The 22,661-nt window shown below is 36.0% G+C and overlaps 1 protein-coding gene across 14 annotated transcripts in view; it reads right to left on the reverse strand.

The window, feature by feature from the left end:
* Positions 1–22,661, reverse strand: part of SLTM (SAFB like transcription modulator) — a 48,991-nt gene that overhangs the window by 18,936 nt on the left and 7,394 nt on the right. For 2 of the 14 annotated variants that reach the window (XM_076004412.1, XM_076004414.1), the window contains exons 3-8: positions 15,605–15,690; positions 12,778–12,975; positions 11,834–11,881; positions 2,994–3,021; positions 1,203–1,671; positions 528–577 (exon numbers count right to left, since the gene is read on the reverse strand). In XM_076004412.1, the coding sequence (XP_075860527.1) occupies positions 528–577; positions 1,203–1,671; positions 2,994–3,021; positions 11,834–11,881; positions 12,778–12,975; positions 15,605–15,690 (879 nt within the window). The remainder of the gene's footprint in view (positions 1–527; positions 578–1,202; positions 1,672–2,993; positions 3,022–11,833; positions 11,882–12,777; positions 12,976–15,604; positions 15,691–22,661) is intronic. The other 12 variants (XM_076004417.1, XM_076004413.1, XM_012783029.2 and 9 more) reach the window with 12 other exon arrangements.

Raw genomic sequence — 22,661 nt, forward strand, 5'->3', positions numbered from 1 at the left:
AACGGAAGTGTGCCTTGATTTAAAGAATGAAGAAAGTAAAACCAAATGTTAGAGATTGATTTTCTTTTAAACACTATACTCCACAAATATACGCAAGTATTATTAATTGCACATCTCCCATTAGACAAAACAGGGAAAGGTTGTGGTGATCTACAGTGTTGTGGTAATCTACAACTTACAAATGACTGCAATTAAAGATAAAATACTTCTGAAATTATGTTAGAAAGTGAAGCATCTATTAGTGTTCAATACAGTTCCTTAGAACACACCAGAAAAGTGTTACCTAGCAAATGAGTTTTTAATATACTTATACCAGTTTACAAAGTAAATAAAAAGTAATGCTTCAATCAGAGTTTGTCATAATCTATATAATTCCATAGTTTACATAAAGGCCATCCAAAGTTTCTATTCTGTCAATAAAATGTTTAAGGACTAACCATCAAACGAAACACCACCAGGCAACTATTACTTTTTAATGAAAATATGCAAGGTTACCACTGAAAGAAATAGGAAAAAAAATCCATTACCTTTGTCATCTTTAGATGATGTCTTGCTGTCTTTAGATTCCTTTGAAGAGCTAAAGAGGCAAATCACCAGAAGAAAATTGAAATCAAAAAAACAAACAAAAAATAACCCAAAAAACCGAACAGCTTGATATTGACTATATTTCAAACTAGTGCTATTCATACATATTAAGAATTCCAAAGGCCTAGATTAGGTTATTTGAACAAATGACTCCCTTAGGATTCTTGCACTGATTTTCCCCAAGATGCCTGAAGATCTAGATTTTCTGACAATTCTATTCAGTGGATATATGGCCATCTTCTCCAGATTTCAGGACTGGGACTTGACTTCATTTTGTGTTCTTAGAACTGATAGTTGTTCATTAACCATCATCACAAGGATTTTTAAAAATAAAACACAAAAAAATCGTCAATTTGAAAAAAAAAAAAACAAAAAAACAACAAAAAAAACCAAATATATGCTGACATTTCGACAATGCAATCAGTAGGACACACTGCATATTACGAAGATCTTGATATTTTTTTTTTAAAGTAACTTATGACGGTCAAAAAATATTATAGGCAGGATCATAAGACACTAATTACTGTACATGTTCTTGAAGCCACCCCCTTAATGTAGAGTGATCTTATTGAATGCTGGAATTCAGTATCGTAAAGAACTGACATAGAAAAACAAACCTCTTTGCTTGACCAGAGGCCCCAGTAGACGAGGGCCCTTTCTTCAAAGTATCCTTTTCTTTGTCTCCAGATTCTGCTTTCTTAGAACTTTCTCTGGCTTCCTTCTCGACAGGATCACCCTTCACGCAGTCTTCCTTCTTACCATCTTTATGGTTCGCATTCATCTCATAATCCTTGCTTTCCTTCTCCGGGCTCTGTGCCATGGCGTCCTGCTCATCTTTTGGCTTACTTGCTTCAGAATCTGTAATTTTCACATTTTTACCTGTTTCTAGGAGGTCATCACCATCAAAATCCAGAGTGATGGCATCTTCAGCCTGGATTGTGACCGAGATGTTGTCATCCTCAGCTTCTTTCACAGTCGCATTAGCTTCCATCTCTTCATGAGCTGTGTGATCAGCCTCAGCTAGGTTCCCTTCTGAAGGAAGAGGTTTAGATACTTCTTGTGTACCATCACCAGAACCTGCTATATCTAAGAGGATTTAACAGGAATAAATATGGCAAAACAAGAAGTTTAAACAATTTCATATTCATAAGCTAGAATAGGACCTAGAAAATATAAAGCCAGTTATTATCACTGATGGAAGGTTAGGGGAAAAAAAAAAAAAAGAACACAAGGGATTAACTAACATAAACAATCCTTTACCCAGGATCACTTATTCTTCATGGAAAAAATGATCGCTACATACAGACACCAAACAACAATAGTGAGAAAATGGTTCCATCCTGAAGATCCCAGGTCTTCATTTCTGGTTATAAGTTAATGGCATATGGAAGATTTTTTTTCCTCCATGGGACAGTGATAAGTGTGCAGATTTGTTCTTCAATGTTCAAATTATCTTAGGGTTTCACCCTTGTGAGCTTCAGAACTCCCATGGCGGCTTCTTGAAAGGTCACAGTCCGAGGATATCCATCAGTCTTCAGAGTATCTCGGGGCCCCATCTTTTTCACTCTTCAAAGCTTGAGTAGTCCAGAATTGTGTGGGAAACTGCTACAGAAGGCTCCGAAGATGCTCCTGCTCCATGGCATTCCAGTCTTCATCCTGTCCAGTCAGTCTGCAATTACCATTTGCAAAGATGTCTTGCGTTCCCCCAAAATAGAAAGGCTTCGGGCACGTGAGACGTTCGGTCGGTAGCTCACTTCATCCAGCGTCTAGTCCTTTTATTCTGCCTTGCTTAGAGCCCTGCTCCGTGTCCTTCCCAGTCCACAGTGGGATCCTTTGACTTCTGTCCAAGAACTCTTCCATAACCTCATACCGACCGCATGTATTGCTACTGTTGTCCCTGTAATTGTATTGGATGAGACAGCTTTCCTACACCACTAAAACTGTCTGAAGACTGTATGAAAGTTTCTCTAAGCAGCAAACACAAAGTCAGCTTCCTGGTCATTCACCATTTTGAGGACCAGTTGTAAGATTCATTATGTGTTAAGCATTGGGACTCCAATAAGCACGTATGAGTTACTGCAGTGTCAGTCTCAAGGATTTAATCAACTTACCGTATGCTAGAAGTTATTTTAAAAATAAAATTAAAATTGGGTTAAATAAAAAAAAAAAGCATTGCCCACTACAGTAACTGATATGTACCATTAAGATAGAACATATCTTAAGTGTTCAAAAGAAAATTAAAATCAATTGAAAAATAAAATTAAGATACTTAGTTCACTAAATAGATAAACTAGAAAATAAATTCATTTCAAAAATAAGATTTCAAATAAGGAATACTTTATTTTAATATAATTTACTATTTTTCTAAAAGTCAGCAGTTTTTAAACTCTACTTAGCATCAAACATACCTTTCTCATTTTCTTCTTCCTCACCATCCTGAAATTCAAAGAATAATCAAATGTAAAATGAATTCACATAAAACAAGTTTTTATTAATAGTACAGAATCAATCAAGTTGAATTGGTAGATAATTGAGTAATATTAATTAGGGATACTTATCACTAACAAATAAACAGCATATTCCAATCAGAACCTGAGCCCGTTTAGAGATGTGTGGCACAAGTCTGGTATACACAATTTTGGAAAAGAAACAGGTAAATCTGTCACAATAATCAGATCAAGAACAAGCTATATTATTTAGTTTCAGTATTAAAAACTAGTTTATATAATCCAACTCTTACTCATATCAAGGAGCTGCCAATAAAAAGACTGACCTGATTATGTATTTTGTCACTCAGTTCACAGGTACTCTTAGGGCATATATTATCAAAATAATATCAGAAAGTGTAACCTGTAGACATATACTTTCAAGGGCTTGAATGCACATTAATAAACAAAACAAAACAAACAACACTCCCTTTTTGAACATCTCGGCCATGAGAAGGATGATTACTAGAGTAATCAGTTTCAAATTATTCATTCTTAGTATCTGTTAAAAATGAATTCACAGCTGTCACACATAAGTTGGTGGTCAGCCAATTTTAAAATGGTATTTGGTTAAAATAATGGTATAATGGTTAATCCAAACAAGTAGCCCACTCATTAATTTTAATTTGAAAATACTTGATAGCTTCCCTAAATCTAAAATTAAGAATGTACTAGCTTAAAAAACAGGAATGTCAGCCGGGTGCAGTGGCTCACACCTGTAATCCTAGCACTCTGGGAGACCGAGGCAGGCAGACTGCTTGAGCTCAGGAGTTCAACACCAGCCTGAGCAGGAGCGGAGACCCCGTCTCTACTAAAAATAGAAAAATTAGCCTGGCTCAGTGGCACACACCTGTAATCCCAGCTACTTGGGAGGCTGAGGCAGGAGGATCACTTGAGCCCAGGAGTTTGAGGTTGCAGTGAGCTATAATGTGGCCACTGCAGCACTCTTCTCGGGGCAACAGAGCAAGACTCTGTCTCAAAAAACAAAAGAAAAAAACAACCCACAAAACACACACACACAAAAACAACAAAAACCCAAATCCCCCAAAACCAAACCAAAACAAACAAATAAAAAACCCCAAGAATGTCACAAATGGGAAGAGCTTTATTTACTGTACAGAGCAAAAATCGCAAAAATCACTGACATAATCATACCAACCAACATTTTCCCAAATATAAGACTACAAAGAATAAGTAAATATGTATTATAGTCTCAATAACTGAAAAAAAATTTAAGAAATGTTTTAAGTTTTAATTATAACTTTTAAAATAAAAGCTGAGTAGAAGCAGATGACATTAAGTCAGGTGGTATGAAGCTTGTGAATTACCACATACAAAGCCTTAGAGCGGTGGTTCTCAAACTTGAGCATGCATCAGTATCCCCTGGAGGACTTGTTAAAACACAGATTGCTGGGCACCAACCCCAGAGTTTCTGATTCAGAAGGTCTGGCATCAGGCTTGAAAATGTGCATCTCTACCAAGTTTCCAGGTGATGCTAATGTTGCTGGACACTTTGAGAACTACTGCCTTAGAGCCACACCCTAGCAGTGAAAGACTTAAGCAAAATTTAAATGTAAATAGAACTTTAAATGGCATATTTACTTTATAACACAATCTCAGATTCATATAAGAGCACGCATTCCTTAAAATTTCAAATATTTTACCATGCGCTCACAATTGCATTTGGATAACAATCACAATTTCTAAGAAAGCATTTTAAATGATCTTCTAAGTTAACATATAAATGCCCAATTAGGGAATGACTAATTTTTTAGATCTAGAGCAACATGAAGAAAACTAAAAATACTTAAAACTAAGCCACAAGCCTGGAAGTAAAAGAGTCCAGAACAAGTAAATCACTGACTGATCGCAATGTAAATCTGTTATACTGTCCTCTAAGAAACTCTTAATAAATTGTTTTACTAGAATTTACTTTTAAACTTTATATCTCTAATCTGTAACATTTGGAAAGGAAAGAAAATGCTATAACTTCAGTGGAGTGGTAGGCAGTAGCACCAAAGGAAGTGTAAATTATGCTTGAATTATGGATAAATCTTTTTCTTCCAAACTCTTAGTGATTTCTCTTGAAAGAATAAACTGGGAGATGCCTTAACTTTTACTTAAAAGGAGAAGAAATGAACTTAAAAAAATGCAACCTGATTTCCTGTCTACCTATGATGCCAACAGCAAATCAATTCCAAGCTATTCTTAGAGATTCAACATTGACAGGTTCAAGAAAAAAGTCCAAATTGTTATTTAAAAAAGGAAAATTAAAAAAAAAAAACACTATGGCGTTAAAAAATAAAATTCTGTTATAGTTCCTGTCAATTAGAATGTTATTTCTAGTTGCTAAGGTAACTGGTAGGCTTATCTTATTTGCTGAAGAATTTTTAGGTATTCATCTTAATAATTCAAAACATTCTTCTGAAGGGTTTCATAAATTAAGTTCCTCTACATAGTGGTTATACTAGCTTTATTACATATACTTAAATGTCCCTAGGAAAAGGACCTGACCCAGCTTCCAGAAAACAAAACCGATTACAATGGGAGTCAAGCACAAAAACAAGTATGGTTAGTAGAAAAGATGAACCACATGTAAGTGTCTATTATTTTACTGTGCAGTATGTGCAGCAAACATAGTACCGCTAAGGTTAAACCGAAAGTGTAAATAAGCCCCCAAATCCTTGCAATAAAGAAACAAACCAAGATAAGAAAGATGATGGGAAATTTTTCTGTCTAAATGGTATATAGGCACAGACGTTGATATGTAACTTAGTTGAAAATAAATTTCCCCCCACTGAAAACAGATTTTTTTCAGAATGAGGAATATAGCAAGTAATTGAATGTTAAACATTTACTTATAAATGTAAAACATCCTTTTATATTAACCACTCGAGTTTATCTTGAAAAAATACATTGCATATATGAAAATGAAGCAAAGGCTCTATAAGGTAGGTACTCATGTTGTTTATCTTTGTAGTGGAATCTACAATCCTTAGTCAAAGGCTAAAAGACATGTAAAAGCCCCTTTATTATTTTCATTTCATCCTAGGAGTAGCAATGACTACTAAGAGACAAAGACAAGTCTAGGACTTATTTTTCAATTAACCCAAGTGTTTACTACATACCCAATTCTACTACCTTCCTGTAGGATATCTTATAATATATGTACATATGTGTGCTAAGTAAAAAAGACCTCCTTTGCCCTAATTTGTAAACACTGTATTCTAGCTGACTGATTTAAAATAAACCTTCGACGTAACCTTAAACCACAAACTATCTCTCTGTCAATAGGGTAAACATCATGGAAAACACAAAATGCTTGGCACACAATAAGTACTCAATAAGAATTTGTTGAATTTACTGAAAAAAATGTAGTGTAAGATTGTTATTTTTAGCTGGAAAGACTGAACTAACTGCTTGTTTTTATGTATCTGAAGGGCTTAACTTCAGCACTATGTTAAATACAATACAATTCAGAAAGTATTTAGTAGTATAGAGTTATTTATTGAAAAGAAAACCATACCAGGCACCATGAGACCTAGATATTTATCCTGCTTTTATCACTGGAACAGTTAAGATAATAGATATAAAAAGTTCTTTTTAAATGGTAAAGCACTACATAAGAGAGAACTATTAGAGAAAGCTTTGTGGATCACTTGGAAAAGTAAACTTGCCTTTAAGGGTTATATAGATTTATTTCCTTCCTTCCCTTCCCCCTTCCTCTCTCTCTCTTTCTTTTCTTTTGAGACAAGAGTCTTGCTCTTGTCACCCAGACTGCAGAGCAGTGGCATCATCATAGCTCACTGCAACCTCAAACTCCTGGGCTGAAGCAATCTTTCTGCCTCAGCCTCCTGAGATGCAGAGTAGCTGGGACTACAGGCAGTGTGCACCACCCACGCCCAGCAAATTTTCCTGTTTTTTTGTAGAGACGAGGTCTCTCTCTTGCTCAGGCTGGTCTCAAACTTCTAACCTCAAGCAACCCCACCCCCACCCCGCCGCCTTGGCCTCCCAAAGTGCTAGGATAACAGGCGTGATCCACCACATCCAGCCCAAGAGGTATACAGATTTCCTATGACAAAAAAGGAAAGGTCCTTCAAGTTAGTTAAACACTAGGGGCAAAGGCAAATTGAAAAAGGAATAGGAATGATGTTACCATCGACTAAAGAGGTCCTCAACACTAGAAGAAATTTTTAAGAATTAATGCATTAGCAAACAAGAACATTATAGAGCAACATTTCCAGAAAATTATCAAGTAACTGGTATTTTGACGCTAGAAAATAATACTACAAATAACCACTAATTGTACATGTACTACATGCCAGGATGTCTGATTAATCCTTACATAAATCTGGAAGGTAGGAATAAAAATGTTCATTTTATAGACAGAAATTGACTAAGAGAACCTGCCCAAAGTCACAATATTATAATTAATAGAAGAAGAATCTGAAACAAATTCTATCTCATATAACAAATTGCATAGAGGCTAAAGCCTAAAGATTTAAGCTTCAAGGCGAGCTTGGTGGCTCACGCCTGTAATCCTGCACTCTGGGAGGCCGAGGCATGAGGATTGCTAGAGGTCAGGAGTTAGAAACAAGCCTGAGCAAGAGCAAGATCCCGTCTCTACTATAAATAGAAAGAAATTAATTGGCCAACTAATATATAGAAAAAATTAGCCGGGCATGGTGGCGCATGCCTGTAGTCTCAGCTACTGGGAGGCTGAGGCAGGAGGATTGCTTGAGCCCAGGAGTTTGAGGTTGCTGTGAGCTAGGCAGACGCCATGGCACTCACTCTAGCCTGGGCAACACAGTGAGACTCTGTCTCAAAAAAAAAAAAAAAAAATTATAGATCCACAAGAAGTTGTAGATTAAATTTTAAAAACAATACCTAACTATTGAAAATAAATGAAACAATAAACCTAAATGTGTATCAATTGGTGATATAACCACGCAGAGTAGAACTAATCTATAACACAGTAATTCGTTCATCTGTAGAGGGGAACATCCTTATGAGAAAATATAGTTGAGAAAAAAAGCCTTATTTTCAGTACCCATACTGGTGGTGGTATTGGTGTTATCATTCTAAGACTGCTGCATGTGTACTATCTATCAGGTAAAGGAAATGATTAATTTGGTATTATTTGTAAGAACATTTTATCTTAAAAGTCAAAACAAACCACCACAAAGAAAACAAAAAACTAAAACACACTCTCTAGCACTGTACACTGAAAAGACCTAGAAACAATGAACTCGGTATCAATGAACACACCTACCACCCAGACTGTCTTGAAATACCATTTACCAATAAAAGGAAGAAATAGCTAATTATAGATCTGGAGCAGGAAGTGGAACATCTCTATATACCAGAAGGCAATAAATCAAACTACTAGGATCATGTTGAAAGAACTCAAGAGCCAACTTGAAGAGACTCTCAATAGCTCAAGATGGGAAACTCTGAGCATTAATAAGGATAATAACTGCAGTGGACTGAAATATGTTAAATATGCTCAGATCCTTAAGTTCAAAATGAATCGAAGGGAAGAAAAATGAAAAAATTAAAAATCCACTGGCTACTGTTAAAGATGCTAGTGAACCAGCTCATTATTCTGAAGATTGGTAAATAAAGGGTAAGAATCAAACATATATCCCCTTGGCTTTCCTTTGTAAACGATACCAGTGAGTAACCAAATAGTAGATGAGAGTTTTTCTTTCTTAGAAACGTTCCAGCTAATAAAGGAAGAAGAAATGATAGAATTAGAATAGCATCACTTTGCAACCACTAATGGGGTATGCACCATCATTGATTTGTACCATCACCAAAAGATACCACCAGATATTATGTGTATTCAAATGGCAGAATACAATGCTACCTATGAAGTGGTTGTGTGTGTTGTGGAGATGCCAGGGGGTAGCCCTGAACCTGACAGCAAGTCTTTAGATCCTACAACCAACTTACCAATTTACAAAAGGTACAGTAAACAGAGGAACACGTTGAACACCACAGGAACATAATCAACAAAATCTAGATTTTGGAACCTCCACAGCAGGGGCTGGCAAACTACACAAAATGCCTGTTTTTGTAAACATGTTTACTGAAATATGGCCATGCCCGTTCATTTACATATTGTCGGTGGCTGCTTCCACACTACAATGGCAGAGTTGTGACACAGACCATATGGCTCAAAAAGACTAAGATATTTATTATCTGGCCCTTTAAGAAAAACTTGGCCAACCACTACTCTATATGATACACAAGTCAACTCTTTCAATAAATAAAATAATGGGGAGGGAAAAAAAAAGATGGAGGAGAAAAACCTATGGAATAAAAGAGGCGTAAAAACAATTCAATCAATCACAATGTATAGATCTTATTGGTATCTGGATTCAAACAAGACCTGTCATTAAAAAAAACCACAACCTAGACAATTAACATTTGAATACTAATCTCTATTTAATGATATTAAAATTTTGACTTTCAGAGTGATAATGTAAAAAATTAGAGTTCTCTCTTAGAGATATATACAGAGATTTTTCAAAGAAAATATGTCTGAATTTGTTTCAAAATAATGCAGAAGGGGGACAGTGAATGGAGGTATAGAGGAAATAAGTCTGGCCATAAAGTAATAACAGCTGAAGCTAGCGGATGGTTACATGTCTGTCGTAACCCTTAATGCACACAGTAATAGATCCAGTAAGCATGTTTAGAACCATTAAATCGTGAAGGAATCGAGATACATTTATGTTTCTCCATGTTCCACCATACATTATTTGGAAAGAGGTAAAAGGTCATTTTACTTAAAGAAAACTTCTCTAAAGAAACAACCTCCCTATCTTTCATACACTATGGCCCTATGACAAGAAATAAATAACTGTTCTTTCACTATTAGGGTGGAATGAGAGCATGGCCATCTCTAGCCCATAAAAATTTATGACAATTAGAAAAAGGCACCTCTTCCTTCAGATACTTTATCTGCATCTGTTGAAAAATGTTTGTAATAAAGTCAATTATGTAAGTGGGGATCCTTAGACATGATGCCTTAACAACTCACAACCTGTATAATAGAAGTGGCCCTTCATGAAGTTTTGTTTCCTCCCCCCTAAAAAAACCTAGTTCCCAAAGAATATGAAGACCTCAACTCAACCTGTTTTCTTTTCTTTTCTTTCTTTTTTTTTTTTTTTGAGACAGAGTCTCACTTTGTTGACCAGGCTAGAGTGAGTGCCATGGCATCAGCCTAGCTCACAGCAACCTTAATCTTCTGGGCTCAAGCGATCCTACTGCCTCAGCCTCCCTAGTAGCTGGTACTACAGGCATGCCCACCATGCCCAGCTAATTTTTTGTATATATATTTTTAGTTGGTCAATTAATTTCTTTGTATTTTTAGTAGAGATGGGGTCTCACTCTTGCTCAGGCTGGTTTCGAACTCCTGCACTCAAGCTATCCGCCTGTCTGGGGCTCCCAGAGTGCTAGGATTATAGGCGTGAGCCACCGTGCCCGGCCCACTCAACCTATTTTCGAATCAGTAATCTAGAAAAGGTACTATCCCAATCTGAGAGTTAATCTTTCTCATCTATTCTTTATCACTAGGAAATGAACGTACTTGGGGACAGGATGGATGTCAGGCCTATAGATTTTTTTAATTATTTTTTATTTTAGCATATTATGAGGGTACAAGTGTTAAGGTTATGTATATTGCCCATGCCACCCCTCCCCCTAGGCCTATAGACTTTCACAATGCTAACATTTCCTTCCTAAATATTCTAAATAATAAGAAACATTTCTCCCAGAAATGCAATTTCTCCTTCACTGCAATAAACAGAGAGTCAATATAAAGCCTCACCAGGATTTCAAAGAAAAGGGAGATGCAAAAAGAAGGCAGCTGGGCAGTCTATGAGTATGAGCCCCTCTAAATACTCTTCCAGGCTATACCGGAGAGGAAGTAACAAACCTGATCAATATTTTTTTCCTCAATCTAGTAAACAAGGGAACCACTATCTCTATTTGAAAGTATACCATTTAAAGAGGACACATGAACAGGGGTTCTAGAGTAGATATGAGAAAAAGATAAAGGATAATTTTTAAAACTGTATAAGTATCTGTTTATAGCATCTGTAAGTCATGCTTTAAAATGTACATTATGTATATCCCATATATCAACAAATTTTATTACACATTAAAGGATAGTTATTTTCCACATAACAAGTAAATCTGTCATTTTTAGACTATGCCCATCCTAGGAGTGTTAAATTAACACAAGTTTAAATAAAGCTTTGAAAAAGATATTAGCACTTTCAAAAAATTTTTATTTTTTTAAGATTGGATCTTGCTACATTGCCCAAGGTTGTCTCAAACTTCTATGCTCACACGATCCTTCTGCCTCAGCCTCCCCGTAATCTGGGATTACAGGTGGTGCACTAACTAATGCGCCTGGCAGGATATCAGTACTTTTAAATGATTTATTTTTAGCAAAGTGACAGGGAAAAAAAATCAAGAAGAGTGTGGATTTTGCAAAAGACTGGTAAGTAGACTTAAGTTTTACATAAAGGATGGACTTTTTAAAAAAAATAAAATGATAGGCACCTCATGATAACTCCCAGTTACCTTTGTGGCAAAAGAAATTTTAGCTGTCAATACATCACATAAATAACTCAGTATTAAATTTTAAGCAGTTTTATGAATTAAAGAATTATGAAGTCAAAATAAGATTCCTTTTCCAAGCCCTTCCACCCACAATATCAAATTCATAGTACTAAATGTAAACTTACTTGGGCTGTTAGAAAGGTATCATCTTCACCTTCTTGAGCTTCAATTTCCTAAGTAAAAGGGTATACAATAGCTTTGCTTTACAAAATATCTGGGTAATATGAGAATGTTTTTATGCTTAGACCTGATTATCATTTGCCTCATGTTCTGGGTACTAAATTGATGCTTAATAATTGAGACTATATTTTTTATGCCAACATAAAAAATTAGTCATGTTGCTAGAGAATTAGAAAAATCTTTTTTGAGCCCCTCATTTGCAGGCCAGGTAGAAGGGAAGAGTTTTAAGCATGAATACTAACAGCACTGACTCCTTAACCAATTGATTTTCTTAAGAATTACTAATATACAAAAGCAGGACTAATGATCTCTTTCAAAGAAAAGATTTGAAAAATTATCTGCTTTAAAATTAAACTTTCATAAGTAATTTCTTCACCCTTGATATAACTGAAGAAATTGCAAATTGCAATAACCTTTTTTACTTATTAATGTAGCAAAAGGGGAAAAAAAAAAACAAACCTACCACCAAGTAATGTTGGCAAGGTCAGAGTGCAACTGGTACACTCATTCTTAGTAGGGTAGGAAAAAACAAAAACCTTAAAACTTAAATGTCCAAAACTAGAGGAGTGGCTATTAGACACACAGAAGCATTCTAATAAATTATGGTATAATACGTGAATTATGAAGTCATTATGATATGTGAAAAGAGAATATAGAATAAATAGCAACTTATGGTATAACAACTCCGTAAAATATATATATATATTGAATAAGCAAAAATTTAAAAGGACACCTTAAGTGATAAGATTCAGGATAATTTATAAGTAACTTTAAAAGTATATTTTAAAAAGAATTCTGACTTCCAAATTGAACTAGAAAACTAGAAAAAAATACTATTATTTAAAACTTAATTTATCTGTGTCATGTTTTAAAAAAACTGGCTAAAGACCTGACTTTCGATGTCCTCTTTTTCTATATCTTCTATTGCTTCTGCCTCTATTAATTCATGAGCTCTCTTGTTCTCTTCTGCAGAAAGAAACTCCTTGGAATGCACATTTTCTTCTTCATTTTCACCAAATTCTTCAGAGTCCTTTAGCTCGTCATTTCCATCTTGTTCATGTGCCTCTTGATTCTCCAATTCACAGTCCTTTTAATGGCAAGAAAATTTGGTACAACTAGAGGCAAAGTAGTGTAGGCTATCCACCAAACGTTTTTGGTAATTTACATCTCTAAATGTGTCAAATTTTATCTTATTTTGCAAAGCCAAAGCTCAATCATTTTACCTTACATATATATTAAGGGTCTTTAAATATAAGAGGTCTAATACCAAGATCATAAAACCAGGAATTTGAGTTCTCAAATCTTTCACACTGAAATGCACACTAATTGAATTGCTACTAGAGATACTCTAAGTTCCAGTTATTTAATATTCACCAAGCCGCATTCTAGAAGCTGATCAGAAGATATGGCTTCAAAGAAATGACTTGATTTCTCTATGGGCCCTAGGTTGATTTGAATTCAAAGACCCTGGGAGTCTCATGTATTAAAAAAAAGTTTATTCCTAATTAACAAAAAGGAACTCCCAACTGCTGCATCAATGTCTGTTCTTGAAAAATATGCAAATAACTAATTTAAATGTATTTGTTGTAAAATCTATCACTGTGCCATAATGTCAATTAGGCAGGGGAACACAGGCAGGAATCGAGTCTGTTTGCCCTTCAACCTCTATGGATACATGGTACTTCAGTGAAATAAAACCAGCAATCTGCTTAACTTCCTCTCTGATTAACTGTAGAGAAAGGACTGAAAACAATAAACATTCCTTCCTCTTTTCCTATTCTTATAGTAAATCTAGCAGATTTAAGAAAACGTTTCCAGGCTGGGCAGAGGCATGATTATTATTTGTAGCTGAACTGCAGTGAGGGAACAAAAATTTCTATTGAGGGAGGTGGGCACAGAGAAGGAATATGATTGCTTTAAGATGTGGGGTGTTTGGGGAGCAGGGCCCCTCTGGTTTGACCAGCTTCCTCACTGTGTAAGTGGGGAACAACGTGGGCTGAAAATGGAGTAGGTGGTCCTATGATGGCAGAAGAACAGGTGCAAAAAGATCAAGGGGCGTCACCAAAGTAACTTCACCTATTCTGAACATCAACTCTGACCAATCTCCTCACTCACACACACACAGAAGTACTTTCTGTACTATTCAGATACATAGGCAATAGGTGATATTACCCACCACCATGGCATAAATTCCAAAAGTACCAACTCTGGGAGCCAAGGAAAATATATTCACTTAATTTTTATCAAACACATCACATATGTGGATACTTCCGAAGTAAATTAAAGAAACTAAAGATATGTGTATATATATATATATATTTAAATATTTAAATAGAATTTTTAAAAAAACTCTTTTGCTCTTCTAGATATTATGACCAGGTTTATATAATAATAACACAAAGGCATCCTTTGCAGCACATATAAGAGACAGTACTACCATTCTTCTGAATAGAAAGACATATTTCCTTATAATATTTGAAATGACTCTAACATTTTTATGAACTGGAGAGCTGAAAGAAAGTTAGACATTTGAAAATTAAAAGGTTTTTTACTAAGTCCAATGTTTTCCCAGCTTATGGATAATTTTTGCTTAATCATACACTTACTAGTAAAGACAACTGAAGAAAATAAGGACAAAGGAACAAGCCTAATGGATGATATACAATAAGGATAACAGAATACCAAAACTGAAGAGCTCTTAAAGGCTCAAACGAAAGCTGATTACAGGCATGCAATCATCAATTTTAATGGATCCCTGGACAAATTCTTAAAATTATCTGATTTCAGGGTTAACTCCTCAACCTCTTTTTTTCTCTGCATGCCTGGCCTTAAAGTGCAAGGTGCAAAGTGTGGGTTGGGGGGTGGGGAGGGTAGGAGAGATGGGTGGGTGAATAGACATAAACTGACTTCATGGTGGAACACACAGACAAGCAAACAATATGGACTAAATATACACATAAAACAGAAGATGTGGGGCTGGTAAATGTATATAATTTAATACAAACTATGCTCATTAAATAATTCCTGCAAATGCAACAATACTGAAGACCTAACAATGAGAGAGAAGCAGATCACTTTTCATAAAAATGAAAACAAATTTAAAACCCCGACTACAGTTAAAAATAACTTGTTCTATATCTCTAGTATACAGAACTACAAACAGCACCAATTAAAATTACATACTTTATTTTTCTGACAGTTTTGAAGTATACTACTTTTCAGCCAAAAAAGGCCAGGCTTATTTATCTTTCAGGGCAAAACAAATATCTTAATTTGATTTTACCAAGTAGCAACACGATAGCAATTTTCTCTCTCCATTTTAAAGTCTACATTAATCTAAGTTCTGTATGTTATACATAAAAGCTAAATTCAATGAGCAGATAAAAAATAAATTACTAATATCCTTCATACGGTACCTTGTCCAGGAACTGACATATCAATTGTCTTGGCACGTTCCCCAAGCTCCTATGTCTTAAATTTCTACTTAGCTGCCTGGACAGACAGATCATTATTTTTAGCTTTCTGTCTCATTTAACTAAAGAAAAAGCTATTTATTATATTTCTCATTTATGAGTTAATGAGATTGACAATATTATATAAGTCTCTATTTGACCTATATACTTCATTGTCTATTGTTCAAGTAAAATGTATAAAATTCATCATGCAACATATTAGGCTCAAAATAAACATCTTAACCTGAGTAATTAACACTTTACCTTGACAAAATTATCATCTTCCACAGAAGCATCTCCACTCAACTCATCTGCTTCTTGTTTTTTACCTGCGGAAGAAGAAAAATGGGCTAACAACCAATATTTTATTACTTTAAGAGCAAAAAACATTCAGAGTTTATCCTGCAGTATCATTCTCCACTCCCAAATCATCTGACAAAGCTAACGCCAACTGCTTATAAACCACCTGATCATAGCTGTCCCAAACAAAAAAAAAAACCTTTATTAACAATGTCATGCTTTTTCACTGTGATGCACTATGTACATAATCCTATAGGAGCCCATCATCTTAATTGACCTGACATATATGTATACATTTTTCTTTACACTGCTTTACACCTTCATCTTTAATTCTTTCAGAAGTTGCAGTACCTTTCAATGATATTCTATTAACTGTATATATAACCAGACACCTGATAGCTAAGTTCAAGACTTGTATCTCCCCCAAAGTCCTAAGTACTCCTCTTCAACAAGCTTTCTCTGAAACAAAAACCCCCATACTTTATCTCTGCCTTACGATCCATCAGCTGATTATATGTTGCCTTGCACTGCCTCAAGTACATCTTGCCTTCTCATGTAGAGAAGAAATTCCTTAAGTACAGTGACTACTTTTATGCTAATTATGTATTTCTCCAAAAGCCTAAATATAAATAGTGCTGTTCACTTAACATAATGACTGATTTAACTGATCTAATCCAAGTAGAAATTACTTCAAAGTGAAAACTGTTTAATAGCTGCTAGATAGACTACAGAATGTATTCTCTGCCCAACCCTCTTCTTTAAAACTTTGCAAATTGGTGGTTGGAACTTTAAAAATGTTTTCCATGCTCTTTCCTAAGGCCAACTAATGAACTTTTTCCTTTTGCCTGCTACAGGCATGGGCAGTGCTACTACCTCGCCCCAGCTTCAGTGACCCAGGGTAGAGAGTTTAGATGCTGGGATAAATGTAAAAACAGTTAGGATACCTCCATTTCCCCAGTCTCCGCACTAGCCTCTGTCATCTACCCCCAATTCTAAACCCTGTCCATTATGAGTGATAAAAAGGGAAACCAGATACTAGTCTTTCCAGGTACATGAAAAATAAGATCAAGAGTAGGTATTTTTCCTTTTCCCAAGTAGTACCTAAAGGCTTGTGAGAACCAAATGAGATATGAAGCACACAGCTTAGGGTGGGTGTTAATTTCCTATTGAGAATGTTGGTGTTTGCATTTAGGAAAAACAAATTTGTGGTTTACTATGCCCTTTGTAGATTAAAGCCTTATACTGTATCTAATTTTACAATTATTGCCATCATTCTATTTACTACCAAAGTTAATTTGTACATGAGAATTTCATACAACAAGAAAGCCTACCTGATTATTTTGCCGTAAAGTCTAAAATTAATAGTTACTAAAAGGGCAATCACTAAGAAAGCCTATTCATTAGAAAATCTTTATTAATTAAAGAAAAAAAAGATGTTCCTTTCCTAAAAAAGAAAACAGTACTGTATGAAAAAGAGCTCATTAAATTCTTCTACCACATTTAAAGAGAGAAAAGTTACTTAATATATTAAAAAAAAAAATACCTTAAAGATGCTACCTTTTGGAAGAAAGAAACTTTTTTAAAATATCAAACCCATACACATCCACCACCAAATAAACTATAGAACAGAGCTTTTGGGGGAACCCCTTTAGATCAATCACAAATGCACACTCCTTACAATTACAAACTGCTTTACAATCTGCAAAGCACATTTAAAAAACATGTTCATTTGCAATTTTTAAACGCCCTATTGTACATGGGACAGGTTATCACGATTTTACAAAGAAGAAAACGAGCCTGAGAGGTAAAAGAGCTTGCATAAAACTTAAAGATGTTGTCGTCAGAACTGGAAGCTAAGACTTCTCATTTCCAGTCCTAAATTCTTTCTACTACATCTTATTATGACCTACTTAAGAGATTACTCTCGTAAGGAGTGGTTAATTAACTTAATTTAAAGATATTATCTTTGAAATGGCAGCCCTCAGCATAATGACAAACTACATATACTATGCACACACGATTAATTTCACTTGCTTTAGTTTACTTACAGGAAAATCAAATTACACTTCAGCAACAAAACACCACCGGCAGTCACTACTATGAAGTGGCTTCTACCCGGGCACTAGGATAAATTCTTTACACACATTAATGTACTTGTGTTTATTTTATCTTCATGCCTACTCTGAAATAATTACCTTCATTTTACAAAAAAGGAAGCTGAGGCTGAAAATTAATCAGATTATAAAGGTAGTAAATGGCAATGCTTCAATTTAAACCCAGACACATGTCCACTCCTTGAAACCATTAGATTTTTTTTTTTTCTGAGACAGAGTCTCACTTTGTTGCTCAGGCTAGAGTGCTGTGGTGTCGGCCTAGCTCAAACTCAACCTCCACCTCCACCCAGCCCGGAGCCTCTGTTTACACTAAGGACAATATTTTAAATTTGTAGATTGTAGCTCCTCAAAAATCTGGCCAGGTGTGGAGGCTCACTCCTGTAATCCTAGCACTCTGGGAGGCAGAGGCGGGCATCTTGCTCGAGGTCAGGAGTTTGAAACCAGCCTGAGCGAGACCCCGTCTCTACCAAAAATAGAAAGAAATTAATTGATCAACTAAAAATATATAGAGAAAAAATTAGCCGGGCATGGTGGTGCATGCCTGTAGTCCCAGCTACTCGGGAAGCTGAGGCAGGATTGCTTGAGCCCAGGAGATTGAGGTTGCTGCGAGTTAGGCTGACAACACGGCACTCACTCTAGCCTGGGCAACAAAAATAATTTTTATTTAAAAAAAATATATATTTAAAAAAATATATTTTATTTTTTCTGTCTCAAAAAAAATAAAAAATAAATAGAGGCTCCAAAAGCCTCAAAATTTACATCTACATCATCTACAAAATTTTAAAATGTGAAACAGAGTTTAAGTAACTTGCCCCATAACATACAGGCAACAAAAAGTAGAACTGGGTACACATAAAAAAAGCCTAACTTTGCTATTCCATCCTGTTTCCAACTGCCATCACACAAAAGCACTAGAGGTTGAATGTTATCAGCTTGTAAACTTACAAACTACTAGGACAAGATTTTCAAACAGTGATGAAAGCAGAGTAATAACCTGATAGATACACTGTGTTTAAGAAAACTTAGAATTTACACTAGCTTTGGGTTGCTTGCATAATCTGTAACTTTGGGTTTGTTTTACACATGTTGAAACTATATTGTAATTTATTCTTCTTTTTTAAAGAGATGGGAGTCTATGTTTCTCAGCCTGGACTCTTAGACCCAAGCAATCTTCCCATCTCAGCTTCCAGAGTACCTGGGACTACAGGCATGTGTCACCATGCCTGGCTTGTAATCTTTTTTTCTAAGAAAAGTATTATCCCTCCCTCATACAAAATAGAACTCATTTTTTTTTCTTTTTTTTTTTTTTTTTTTGGAGTTGCCAAGACAGATGAAAAAATAGAACTCATTTTTAAAAGCTATGATGTTTATCGCCCAGGCCAGAACCTAGTACAACAACTACATTCAGCGGATACTTGAGCATTATACATTTCCTGACTGATAATGGAGTAAGTCCCAGGTTGGACGCCATTAATAATAGTAAAGAAGGTGTGGATTTCTATTTGGCCCTAGTGGGACAAAGGTAAGAGGTGTCATGGCAGTTAAACTAGTCTGTGCAAACCCATCCTGTCAGTAAAGACTGTATACTCCTAACTTTCATGAGGCACAAACTACATCTACAGGTCCCTAACTCTTCTGATGTCACAGATTAAGAATAACTAAATCGGCAGGGCGTGGTGGCTCACGCCTGTAATCCTAGCACTTTGGGAGGCCGAGGCAGGCGGATTGCTCAAGGTCAGGAGTTCAAAACCAGCCTGAGCAAGACCCTGTCTCTACTAAAAATAGAAAGAAATTAATTGGACAACTAAAAATATATATACAAAAAATTAGCCGGGCATGGTGGCGCATGCCTGTAGTCCCAGCTACTTGGGAGGCTGAGGCAGGAGGATCGCTGAGCCCTGGAGATTGAGGTTGCTGTGAGCCAGGCTGACGCCACGGCACTCACTCTAGCCTGGGCAACAAAGTGAGACTCTGTCTCAAAAAAAAAAAAAAAAAAAGAATAACTAAATCACTCACAAATTCCAAGAGGAACACTACCCTCAGCACATTTTTGTACAATCAGTAACCATTTATATTTCTGTTACATTTAAGCTCATGCTATCAAAGCTCCTGCAGCAAATTACTCAATCAACTAACAGTTTCACCTCTCTGGTCCTTCAGGGACTCTAGTATGTGCCACAAAAATGCAAACTGACCAAAAGGAAAGTAGAATGACCAGGATGAAGGAAGTAACTGAAAGTTTAGTGTACACTGAAGCCTCACTTTAATGCTTTGGGAAACAAAACTAGAAAATAAATCAGGCAGTAAACATAATCTGAGTAATAAAATGAAAAAATGAAAGCAAAATTAATCTATCACATCCTAAACTATTATAGTAGTAACATATGGCTATTTTGAAATTACATAAAATACACTAAAATGTTTTTTGCATGATTTTAGGTTCTGAAGTAAAATGGCAGAGTAAAAATGTGTATACCAAAGGAAGACAGTGTTAAGAACACCTCCGATTTATGCAACATAAATCTGTATGTGCCAGGCGCAGTGGCTCACGCCTGTAATCCTAGCACTCTGGGAGGCCGAGGCGGGTGGATTGCTCGAGGTCAGGAGTTCAAAACCAGCCTGAGCAAGACCCCGTCTCTACTAAAAATAGAAAGAAATTAATTGGACAACTAAAAATATATATACAAAAAATTAGCCGGGCATGGTGGCACATGCCTGTAGTCCCAGCTACTTGGGAGGCTGAGACAGGAGGATCGCCTGAGCCCAGGAGTTTGAGGTTGCTGTGAGCTAGGCTGATGCCATGGCACTCACTTTAGCCTGGGCGACCAAGTGAGACTCTGTCTCAATAAAATAAAATAAAATAAAATAAAAATAAATAAATCTGTATGTAACATAAAGGACCACAAATTCTTATGGAAACACCTGGAGCCAGGTATGTTTTAGAATTCAGAATTTTCAGGCCGGCCCGGTGGCTCATGCCTGTAATCCTAGCACTCCAGGAGGCCGAGGCAGGTGGATTGCTTAAGGTCAGGAGTTCAAAACCAGCCTGACCAGCAGCCTGACCGAGACCCATCTCTACCAAAAATAGAAAGAAATTAATCAACCAACTAAAAAAATATATATAAAAAATTAGCCGGGCATGGTGGCGCATGCCTGTAGTCCCAGCTACTTGGGAGGCTGAGGCAGGAGGATCGTTTGAGCCCAGGAGATTGAGGTTGCTGTGAGCTAGGCTGATGCCACGGCACTCACTCTAGCCTGGGCAATAAAGTGAAACTCTGTCTCAAAAAAAAAAGAATTCAGAATTTTCAGATTTCAGAAGAGTAAGATGGTGCATATACCATTTATCAAGTTTACCCTACCTGCAGCTTCTGAACAGTATCTCACAATCAGTCAGAAATATTTGTGCAATGAAATATATACATATTTGCGTCAATATGATAAATCAAAAAGACTACAAACAGCCTCACTTTTGTCACCAAACTTAAGAAAAACTCAGTTTTCAGGACTTTTTGTATTTCAAAATTATGAATAAAGGATTTGGAATCATAAATTCGTTTACTCCTTCCAAAGGCAAATTGGTCCTTATAAGGGCTTCTAAATTTTTTCCAAGTTCAGAAATACCTCCAACACAAAAAAAGAGACACTCTTCCCCCTCCCCTCCCGGCAAAAAACACAATTAATAAGTAGATCTTAAAGTAATTTTGTCAAAATATTTTGTGGCTGAGTAACTTTCCACCTTAAACATTCACAGAAGCTACTACGGAATGTAAAAAAATGCTTAGTCATAAAATTTCTGTTGGAAAAGAGGGGAAGACAGTGGTAAGCCAAACTGAACAACATTAATGTTTCCAGCAATCTCTCCCCAACTGCATGCAGCACCTTAGAATAATCACAAATTATGCACTGCATTAACTGTTTGCATGTATTTTAGCTTCTTTTCTATTAAAGCGATATTTTACTAATGAAATGATTTTTCTAGAAGGCCTTATACATTGTCTTAAACATAACACTCATACAATAGGTCTGTTTTTTAAAAAATCTACTACAAAGAATTCACACTCACTATAACAACTCTGGAAAACATCAAAAATATGTATTTTTTAATCCTTTAAATTTATCACCTAAAGGTAACCAGAATAAACATTTCTGGCGTGCTCAAGCACACACATGCACGTAACTTTAAAAGGCAGCAAAAATCTAAGTGGGTTCTTAATGGGTTACCTTTGTATTCTGTCAATAAAAATAAAATAGCCCTACTCAACTCACAGCACTGCTGTGAGAATCAAATAAAGCAATGTGGAAGTTGTTCTGAAAACTGTAAAGTATATAAAACAATTTGGAAACTGACCAGGGGAAAGAGACTGAATGAAAATGATGCTAAGTTTCAAGCTCTGGTCCAGGGCAGTCAGTGGTTAACTCCAGCAGCGTGAGAGAATAACTTGGGGAGCTTCCAGAAAATATACGCAGATGCCCGAGCCCCCAACGGAAACCAACTCTCTGGGGGGTAAAAGCCTGCTATGCGTATTTTTTTTAAACTCTAATGACTCTAACAAAGAGTGTAGACTTTAATGCAGGTGTAGAGCCATTAAGATGACTGAGTGTATCTCAAGAAACCAGAGTGAGAAGAATATAAGAGGAAGGTTATTGTTTTCAGATTTTCCATACTATAGAAAATTTATTTTTATTGTATTTTATTTTTCGAGACAGAGTCTCACTCTGCCCAGGCTAGAGTGCTGTGGCATCAGCCTAGCTCACAGCAACCTCAAACTCCTGGGCTCAAGCAGTCCTTCTGCCTCAGCCTCCAGAGTAACTGGGACTACAGACATGCAACACAATGTCTGGCTAATTTTTTCTATACATTTTTAGGAGGCCAATTAATGTCTTTCTAGTTTTTTAGTAGAGACGAG

Source organism: Microcebus murinus, chromosome 6, assembly GCF_040939455.1.
Source record: "Microcebus murinus isolate Inina chromosome 6, M.murinus_Inina_mat1.0, whole genome shotgun sequence".
NCBI lineage: Eukaryota > Metazoa > Chordata > Mammalia > Primates > Cheirogaleidae > Microcebus > Microcebus murinus.